This window comes from Equus quagga, chromosome 4, assembly GCF_021613505.1.
Source record: "Equus quagga isolate Etosha38 chromosome 4, UCLA_HA_Equagga_1.0, whole genome shotgun sequence".
Classification (NCBI taxonomy): domain Eukaryota; kingdom Metazoa; phylum Chordata; class Mammalia; order Perissodactyla; family Equidae; genus Equus; species Equus quagga.
The window spans coordinates 70997259-71008392 of NC_060270.1; the positions used below are offsets into that span (position 1 = coordinate 70997259).

Consider the following 11134-nt stretch of genomic DNA (forward strand, 5'->3'; position numbering starts at 1 on the left):
ATGTTTAAAAGTCAATGTACATACCTTAATTTAGAAACACTTTATTGCTAAAAAATGCTAACCATCATGTGAACCTTCAGTGAGTTATAATCTTTTTGCTGGTAGAGGGTCTTGTAAAAAATGCAGATCTGAAAAGCACAGTAAAGTGAAGCACAATCAAACAAGGTGTGCTTGTATCCAAAATCATGTCATCTGCAATTAGAGATAATCTGCTGCTTTTCTCTTTTTCTTGCCCAAGTGTCCTGGCTAGACCCTCCAGTATAATGTTAAATAAAGTAGTGAAACCAGACATTTCTTGTCTTGTTCCTGATCTTGGTGGGACAACTGTCAGTTTTTCACCACTAAGTCTCATGTTACCCATGGGTTTTTTAATAAATACCCTTTATCAGATTGAGGAAGTTTCCTCTGTTACTTAGTTTGTTGAGTGTTTCATCATGAAAAGGTATCCTTTTGTCAGATGCCTTTTCTGTATCTATTGAGATGATCATGTGGTTTTCGTCTTCTGTTAATGGTGGTATTACACTAATTGATTTTGGATGTTAAACTAACATTGCATTTCTGGGGTGAACCTTACTTGTACATGGTGTGATTCTTTTTTATGTTGCTCGATTTGATTTGCTAATATTTTCTTGAGGTTTTTGTATCTATATTCACACATAGTGGATTTTTTATTTTTAATTGTGGTAAAGTACATAACATAAAATTTACCATCTTAACCATTTTTAAGTATACAATTTAACAGTGTTTATGTTATATTCACACTGATGTGTAAACAATCTCTAGAATGTTTTCATCTTGCAAAACTAAAACTCTATACCCATTAAACAACAACTCTCCATTTTAATTTATAGAGATTTTTTAAATTAATGTTCTAATTATGGGGTATATTTATATGATTTCAAAGTAAAATATAAAAGAAGGAAGTATATTCAGTCAAGTCTAGTCTCTCTGTCTCATGCGCCCTATTCCCTTCTTCCCTTTAGAGGAAACCAGTTTTAATGATTTTTCCTTCCCTTGCTGCTTTTTTTTTTTTTTTTTTTTGAGGAAGATTAGCCCTGAGCTAGCATCTACCGCCGCCAATCCTCCTCTTTTTGCTGAGGAAGACCTGCCCTGAGCTAACATCTATGCCCATCTTCCTCTACTTTATATGTGGGACGCCTGCCACAGCATGGCTTGACTAGCAGTGTGTAGGTCCACGCCCGGGATCCAGACTGGTGAACCCTGGGCCACCAAAGTGGAATTTGTGAACTTCACTGCTATGCCACTGGGCTGGGCCCCCTTGCGTTTTTTTTTAACATGTACATTGAGGCAGATAGATAAATATTTGTATTCCCCGCTCTTTCTTTTATAAAGATAATATGTTGTATGCACTTTTCTCTACCTTGCTCTTTTTACTTGACAAAACATCCTGCCATCATTCTGTAGTAGTCTATAGACTTTTATTCCTCCCTCCCTCCCCCCACCACTACATATTATTCCACTGTGAGGATGTACCACAGATGACTCAGTCCCTTTCTGATGGCAATTTGGATTGTTTCTACTTTTTTGTTACTATAAATAATCCAGCAGTGAATAGCCTCATTTATGAAGATATGTTTTCAATTTTTTTCCTAAAAGTTTATCTTTTGGATACATTCCTAGAAGTGGGATTGCTGGGTCATTAGATAAATTGATGTAATTTTGTTAGATGCTGCCAAATTCCCATCCATAGGAGTTGTATTTTACATCTCGGTTAGCAATATATGACTGAGTTTTGCCAACAGAATATTGTCAGGCTTTTTTATTTTTTGCCAGTCTGTTGATGAGAAGTGATACCTCTGTGCAGTTTTACTTTTCATTTTTTTATAAGCAAACCAAGAGAGATGTTTGTCATTTTTCTTGCTTTCTGCTTTTTGTGATCAATTCTATTTTTTATATTTTATTTTTCAGAGTCAATACAGATTTGTATGTGAAGCTATTTTGAAAGTTTATGAAGAAGGATTTGTTAAACCCTTAACATCATCATCAAATAAATAAGAAAGCAAAAAGTCTGGGATACATGTTGGAAAACCGCTTTCCATTATATTCACTGTGCCATAATACTGCTTGCAGGAAAATGGCATCTAAACAAAAACAATGAAGAACTAACAAAAACTGAAAACTTCAGCACTGTTGCACTTTATGTTTAAAAAAAGTCCCTCTCTCAAAATCTGTAATTGATGTGTGTGAAGACTTTCATGCTTTGCTCCGAACAAATAGTGACTAACTGAGTGTGTTCAGGGTAATTTATGCAATTCTGTGGTGGCGCCATGCAGTCCGCTTCTGGGAGAATTGCCACAGACAAGGCTCAGAATTATCATCTCTATTGATAAACCTGTATCTTGAAAGCAAAAAGAAGTCAACATCAGGAGTCAGCTCTGGTGTTTTCCAGTGATTCATGTACTTACTATACTGATTACCAGATTTTATTTTTAAAATTTTAGCAATATCATTCTCAATATTTAGCCAGTACACTGCCTATGGATGCAGCACGTCTTTCCCTACACTCCCCTGTAGAGGCCTGCTGTTCGCAAGAAGAAAGGTGGAATTTGCTTTTCCCAGGAAATGCTGCACATTGTCCATTTACCAGCATCTTACAGAAAGTATAAATATGAATCTACAGATTTTCTTGAATTTAATAATGTAACTTATATTTATCATAACGTTGGCTTATTCCAAATCATGTGATTTCACATACTTGATGTAAAGGAATGCATGCATTGTGTCTTAACCCCTTAAGTGCCTTGAGACGTCTTTGTATGTCTAATGAAAAGGCACTCATTTGACCCCACTAGGAGGTGTGTATGTATATTGTACATTTACATTTTTAAGCATTTTGAATCAGTTCACGTTCTAAAAAATAGCTCCATGTATTGAGAGTTATGCAGTCAAAGAAGGATAAGGAAATTCTATTTCTTCATTCCTGTATTTTGCCACAGGAAGCAAAGATAATTTGTCTTCTACCAAGTGAGCGCTCTGCTGCTGGGGAATTGTTCACAGTCACATTCCTTTCCTGAGGGACAAGGCTTACAGTTTAGCAGCTCAAGTCAAAACAGGCTTTATTCTTCAAACTTCATATTTATTTTATCCCTAACTTTAGAAATGGCATCTAATATGCACATTAAAGTTAAATGTATTGATACTCTAAGCTAAAGTTAGAGCAATTAATTGTGATTTATTTCTATCGCTAACTAAATGATTACCCTTCAGCATTAATTTCAGTTCATATCAAGCTTTGTTCACACTGGTCTATTGGTTGGGATACTTCAAACGAGGAATGAAACGTTGTTGACTTATTTCTAAATGTAATCCCTCAATAACTGAAGTGAGGGTTTTCTTGTCATTTTTGTGTACAATTAAATTACTCCAGTTGATAGATGCTTTTGAAGTTATCAGCATGTTACTGTGGAGAGTTTGGACCGTCTGGCCTGGTGGAGGGTCTGACTCCCTTTAAGGGTGTGTATATTCTCCTCTTCAGGTTGTTTTATTTTTAAGTCTACAGAGAGAGAGAACTTTAAAATTGCCCTGTTTTAATATAAGTGGAAAGTTGCTCGCTTATTGAAGTGTTATATAACACAATTATTTTATATGGATTATGGCTAAAATAGATTCATTTACTAGTGGTTTCTGAATATTTCTGTATAGTCTTGATAAAATTTAGAGTTGAATGGTAGATATTTTGAAATGCCGTTTAGTATGAGAAGAAAAAAAGGTACATTTTAAAATCTTGAGTATAATCTAAATGATGTTGTTTTGAATATTCAAAATTAATAATCATAAGTTTTAGGAAGTTAAGTCCTAAACATTAATAACCAAGATACCAAATAAATTATTGCATTAAAATAGTGTTGGGTTTTTTTAAAGAGAAAAGTAAACATGACCATTATATCAAAGAGATTCTCTTATCTATTTCTGGGTTTCACAGTCAAGACAATATAAGATAGTAAATAAGTAGTCTTATTTGAACATTCCGTTTTCTACCAACAGATAAATGTAATTGAGGCTGCTGTGTGACATCATGAAAAGGTAAATCATGTTGGGGGTCTACATGATTAATAACTGCTTTCGGCAGTTGTGTTTCACCTGCATTTTAAAAATCTGCCTGTTCTAACTATATAGACAGAACATGACAGCCATAGATTAAAAAGATACAGTCATACAGATAGAAGCAGAGAAGTGTGATGGTTGGCATGTTCTTTAATTTAGGGCTTTGTTTACACTTCTGAGAGCAACTCTAACAATTTGTTGGCAATGAGCACTGCTGCCTTTTTTAATCATTAATGCCTGTCTTTAAATGATAATATATTAGAAGTTTAGACTTATGTTTAAATTTCTCATATATGAATTTTTCATCTGGGAGCTACCCTCTGTCAGTATTTTTATGTACAGAAAAGATCCTTTTATAAAGGCACTAAAGATTTATTAGGATCTTAAATTTAAAAGAAACTATCCTTCACAACTTATTAAAATGTGTGCTAATTATGCTTCCCTGTACACACACCACAGATAAGACTTTATCCATTACACCTGAGAATTCTTTAACCTGTTTATCAGTCTAAATAGGGTTCTAGAAATAATCCTAGCTTTCATTTGCCAAGTAGTTCTAGATTCCATTCATATCAGTGTAATATTGTGTGTTTAAAATGCCAAATTTCTTGTATCTAAACTACTCTCCCCCTCCTGCAACCAAACCGCACCCCTGCTCCCCACACACACTCAAGAAATCAGTGCTCTCTATTATTCTCACAAGTGGAAATAGATATTGGTGAATCATGGGGCTTTTGTCAGTGCCAGGAAATGTTTGTGAAAATCTTAACTCTCTGATTTAGGATGATTTTGCTATGTTCATTTCAAATGTTTTATTGAGCACCTGATTTGCGTCAGCACTGTGTGCATAGAATGTGGAATATTTTGGAATAGACTTTACATTCACAAGCAGAATTGGTAGTACTTGTTAAACCAGTGCATCCGTCTAAAATAGAGACAGAACAGCGTTAAGAAAGAATTTCTTTTGTATAGCCTGCTAACACAAGTTGAGGGGTGGGGAGTTGGTCATTTTGATTAAGAGTAAAGAGAAAACTTATATATAAACACTTCAAATGTATAAAGGTATGTTAAGCCCTTAAGACAGTTGCTTGAAGGCTTCAAGTACTGATATATAAACATAGAGATACTTTTGTGTGTTCACATATTTGTGTGTTTCACAAAGGCAAATGCTCGCAAACAGAGGTAAAGGATTATATTAATTACAGAGTTGTTTATAATTTGTTGGCAGGGCTGATCAGGTCTAATCGGATATTTGAGCAAAAGTCTCCCGTCTCCACTAGAAGTACTATAACTTGAGAGCTGAAAGGAACCTGAAAGATTTTATCTAATCTCACTTTCTCCTATTTTTGACAACGTATGTGAATATCATACATTCTTGTGAACTTTAGTCTATTTCGGTTCAAGAATTATACTCAGGCAGTGTTTTCACTTAATAACTATGAGGACTTTAGACGATGTCACTTAATTTAGAAAATAAGTAGGCTTTAAAAAGTGATCCTAATTAGCACCCAACTCAGTTTGCTAATCTTGCTTCCTTGATAGAACATAAGCTTTTGTGATATTTCGGCTGATGTATATGCAGTATGAAACATTCTGAAATGCAAGTTAGAAGACTAATTTTTAAAAGCGCTTAAAACATAGAACTAAGATTTAGAATATATGTCCACTTAAATCAAATAACTTATGTTTATAATGTGAACATTAATAGAATTAAAGCATTACTTGTTTTATAATCTTATCAGGAAGGGAGAAAGAAACAAGAATTTTTAACAATGTTCTATTTAATATCTGTGTTTAGAATATTTAAAATATTCTGATGGTAAGGTTGCCAAAGTAGTTTTGAATTCATAAAAATTATTTATACCACAATAATGTGGAATATGTTTACATTTCTTTTATTTTGTAGTAATTTTGTAGTTCAGGTGAATTTGCATTTAAGTCGATTAGAGTAAATACATATGGTAAATATTTGTTGGAATGAACATCTGTTGATACTCTGACAAGACAAAGATAAATTATGCCACAGCTTGCTTTTATGTAAAAGCTGCTACATCAACAAAGTGTAACTACCTTATATCAACATTGCTTACTTCTCACATGTGCTTCAGCTAGCCAACTACAATTTCTGCAACCATTTTTCGTGTGTCTTGTTTCCTGCCAGAAAGATAGCTATGTTATTGAAAACCACTGGATTAATTTTATCAAATATCAGAATTACTGATCTGTTGGCAAAGATTTATTGGTGTGTTCACAAGTTGTGATCACACAACACAACTGTTTTAGAAAATTCTTAGAAAATTATACAGATACAAAGGAATTTACGTAATAAAAATTTTGAGGGCTAACAACTAATAGATAATTTCAGCAATTTTATAAAGAGTCCATGAAATGAATCCCTAAGTTGTATTTTTTTTGCTTCAATATACTTTACAATGTCTGCAGCCATCATCACCACAGTTTTTGTTAGAGCAGACTTCATTCTTCATAGCAATTACTACAGTAGGCCTTTCACCGTTATCAAAGACAGACAAGCCCTCTTTCAGCCAGAAATTAGACATTTTATTTTTATAATCTTGGTGAAGTTGTCGTAGGTTGACACCAAATAGTTATTTCTATTTCCATATCTAAATTTGCTGCTATTTATTTGTATGTTTTTCTACTGCGGTTTGTTGATTTCTAAAGTTTTATGTTATTTTTATTTTAGTTATTTTTATTTTAGTAATCCAAGCTAAATGTGCAGCCAGAAGTAGTATCCACTGGGATGCAATCTATCAACATTGACTAGATGTGGTTCAGTGCATAAATAAGTAAACCAATTTTTTAATTTACACAGTGAAAGATAATTAGCAATATTGCAAATTAAAGGCTACAGTTTTAGGAGAAAGGTCAGATGTTTTACTTCTTGAAACCTTTTAAAATTTCCAATACAAGAATGGAAATGTTTGAAAACCTTGTTATGCTCATAAATGTTTTAGTTAAACACTGTACAATTTTCCTATCTATTGTGTAAATGATAGAGAAAATATTTTTGTATGGACAAAAGATTGAAACATAACTTTTACTTCGTTTAAAAAGGAAAAGATGATATTTGTATGTCTTTCATGCTGTAAAGAAAATGAATGTATCTTTCAAATGTTATTAGAATTATGATTTAGTTCTGACGATATTCTGTTTTAAAAAAAAGTCAGCGAGGGATTGAAAAGCAGGAAAGGAGAGTGTATTTCATTATACATAATGCAATTTTAGAAGAAAAATGTAATTTTCTTTATAAACAAGCAATTGTTATTGAAGCATATTTCACATATAATGTACATTGTTCTTCATTTTGCCTTGTTTTAGCTCTAGAATAGAGAATTTCAAGAAAATTTGTGCATACTGTTTTTAAGTATAAAATAATTGAATTCTAGACTTCTCTGGAGTGTGGAAGGGTGTTTTTATGTGAGGGTGAACATTCTGCTGTGTGTGTTTATCATGGAGGAAAGTTCTCAGGCTTTGTCCCTGGAAGCTACAAATGAGGACATCATTGTGAAAGTGCTATCTGAAGCCAGAAAACCGTGCCTGAGACTCAGCACAGTGAATACATGCAGAGGCCCCTGACAGATCGTTTTACCTTTTTATTCTCAAGATCTTGGACAGCTAGCACCACTGAGCCCAACTCTGACTTGTAGCACTGGTGTCTTATAGGCTTAAGGGTTTATTAATGCAGCCGAACAAAAAACCGAAAACCCTGCATTTAAACCAACATCTTTAGGCATGATTAATTTGTTCAACAGTTTCTTGAAAAGGTGGTATTCATTATTTATCACTCATTAAACTTCACTCATTGGGGCCTTCATTATTTTCACCCCTGCTTCCTTCCCTCCAACTTGTAAAAAATCATTGGTATCCCTTTACAGTAGAGTCTTTGTGAAGTAAATACTCTGAACAACTAGAAGGTGATACCTTCCTTCGTTAACTCTTGTTAACAATTGTTATAAACTTAGTATCAGGCCCAGTCAACCCTGGGAGTTTCCAAAATTTAACATAATTACTTGTGATAACCTCAAAGCCATCAAGGAAACTCAGCCCTGCTTACAATCTTAGACCCAAATGGAGGGTGATATGTGGTTTCCCCAAATCCACTGTAGTCACAGTTGAGCCCATTTTACCTTTTATTTTAAAAGAAACTTTCTAGTTGTTATTCCTGAATTGTAGTGCTCCAATTATTTGCCTTCCTGGGCAAGAAAATTTCAGCCCAAATGTGGGATTCTCTGGCACCTATCTTTTCCCAACTTTCAGTGAGTTGATAAGATTATTCCTTTTTTCTTGTATACTGTAGAGTAGGTCAAATTTCAGTGCTGACATTGATTTTTTGAATTTCAAATACTAGCACTTTATTTCATGCTTACTACTGACTTAATTTATACATTTAAAAGTAAAATCTACGAGTTTTGTAAATATGGAAAAGATTTAATGGATTAATATGTAGAATTAATTGGATTGGACCCAAGTTTAAATGCTTTACGATGATCTCTTGACCATTTGATATTTAAAAGGTAGCTGGTGTGACTTGACCTTTGCCACTTTTCTGTAGTTTATTTAGTACAATAAAGGCTACCTGGCAGACTGTCTTGCTGGACTCAGTTCCCTCAGCTACCCTCAAACAAGTTTGGTTTACGATGATCATTTCTGCTCTGCAATTTTGTACCATTATATGAATACTTGGAAGTTCGTTTGTTTAGTTTTGAATTGTACCTGGGGTGTAAGTCAGTACTGTACGACTAGTCAGCTGAAGGGGGCAAGATTCTGACACTTTATATACGTGTCAAGGGGCAGGATTTAAGAGACTAAGAGCAGTTTACATTAAGCTGTTTTTGTTTTCTATCAATAGAATATATGTGCTCAAAAAGTGAGAACTGTCCCACCCAGTGTTCCTGCAGCATCAGGATGTTGCGGTTAGAGTCTGTATTGTCATCTTTTCAAATAAGAAAAGCTAGTCTTTATTTTCTACAGTGTAGGCTTAACATCAGGACAGTTTACTATATACACTCATCAGTGATATTTTTAAGTAGTAGTTTTAAAAATAATTATTTCTATGTAGAGGGTGTTTTACTTTGGGATTTTTTTTTTCTTGTAACAGGTGCTACGTGTACATATGAAGGGCAAAAAGTCACTTAGTTAAAAATCTAGTTTATTTCCTAATTAAAATAGAATTTTACGTTTTCTGCCATTTCACGTTTGATTGTACTGACCTAATAGCAAAATGGAATTAGCTCCTTAATTTTTGAACTTTTTCCCCTATTTGACACAAATATCTCTTTCCATATGGTTTGTTCCCATAATTAAGAGACAAAGAAGCTGAGGGTTTATTTAAAATGTGTAAGTTTGAATTTGGTCAACACTGGGTAATTTGAAATCATCACTATGCATTTGCCAGTGCAGCTTGCTGTGTGCTTAAGAGGCCTTGTGTATTTGTCTTGATTAAGTGAAACATTAGCATTCCTGCAATTCATGTAAAAAAATCTTTGAATACTAACAGCAAACAGGATAAAAATGTTGGTTTGCATTGAAACTGTTTTAGTCCTAAGAGCGACCTATGTTATGTGAAATGCTATTACATATACTATGTTGGCCACATTTCATTTTGATTGAGAAATGGTTGTTCAGGTACAAACGTGAAAAAACTCTAGCTGTGACTTAATTGTTCACTTGCAAAATAAAGATGTGCTTTAGTAATTTAAATACAGGAGTTTTGAAGATCATTTGATGGGTGTTTTTTGGGGGGAGCTTTTCAAACAATGATTATGTTCATGAATGGGTGATCAGAAGGGACCGGGAGAACTCTAAGTGCAAAATTTATTTCTAGAATTACTGGCTCACATAGTGGCTGTATTTGTCGGGGCAGGTAAGTAAGGAACTAAAAGGGATTTAGAACATTAAAGAGTGTCTTGAGAAGCTCCTCCTTCACTGTGGCCACTGCTCGATTGCTCTCCTCCCCCAGCACCAGTCCCTCTGTTCTGGTATGCCTGATGTAAGACCTTGTCAGGCAAAATAAAGGACCTTTCTTTCTGTGCCTGAAGTCAGCTTGTCTCGTATCTTCCCCAAGTGCAGTTAGGAATGCCATTTTTCATCTGAAAGAAAATAAGTTCTTAGAGAAAATACTAATATTTAAGTAATTTCATACCTAAAAATAAACAAAGCAAGATGGCAAAAGTAAAGATTTTTGATTATACCATGACTCTGTTCTTATGGACATGATAATAAAAATTCACACAGTATAAGGAAGATCCAAGAGAAGTTCTGAAAGCCCCTTCCCCATGCCCCACCCCCAAGAATAATGCCCTCAAACCAATAGCAACCTCTGTCAAATTTCTTGTATTTTCATCTGGGAGGAGGAAATGTGTGTGGTTGCATTTCTGTGTACATAGACATTTTGTTAATGTCAAAGGGATTGTACAATATATTCTGCAGCTTGCTCTATCATCTTGGAAATATTTCCATATCAGCATATTCAGGGCTACTTCATTCTTTTTAATCACTTAGCTTTCTACTCCATCATATGGATATCCATAATTTAGTTTCCTGATGCACACTTAGCTTGTTTCCAGTTTATACTGTACAAGCAATACTCAAATGAAATCCTCATGCAAATATTTTCATTAATCATTGCCAGTATGTGTGTGGGGTAAATTTCCAGCAGTAGGATTGGTAGGTCATAAGGCACCTGCATTTTTAAATGTCAATAAATATTGTCTAATTGCAGAGATTATACCAGTTTATGCTTCCACCAAAGCATAAGAAACTTAATGTCTTTCCCTGCATTCTTATTAGAACTGATATTAGCCTTTATTTGCTCATCCCATAAGTGAAATATTTGGCATGCATTTCTTCTGTAAGGAGGTTAAGTGGATTTTCATATCTTTATTGATCCCTTGTATTTCTTGTTCTCTAAGGGAATAGAATAGAGATCCCAGAAATAAGTCCTCACATATATGGTCACAAAATTATTTTCTACAAGGGTGGCAGGACCATTCAATGGGCAAAGAACAGTCTTTTTGACAAAGTGTTAAACTAGACATCCATTGGCAAA

At 34.2% G+C, this 11134-nt stretch overlaps 1 protein-coding gene across 3 annotated transcripts in view; it reads left to right on the forward strand.

Annotated features, from left to right (window-relative positions):
- Positions 1–9786, forward strand: part of PTPN4 (protein tyrosine phosphatase non-receptor type 4) — a 210180-nt gene extending 200394 nt beyond the window's left edge. For all 3 annotated transcript variants that reach the window (XM_046658299.1, XM_046658300.1, XM_046658302.1), the window contains one exon: positions 1930–9786. In XM_046658299.1, coding sequence (XP_046514255.1) covers positions 1930–2016 — 87 coding nt within the window. In that variant the 3' untranslated portion in view covers positions 2017–9786. The remainder of the gene's footprint in view (positions 1–1929) is intronic.
- The last annotated feature ends 1348 nt before the right edge of the window (positions 9787–11134 follow it).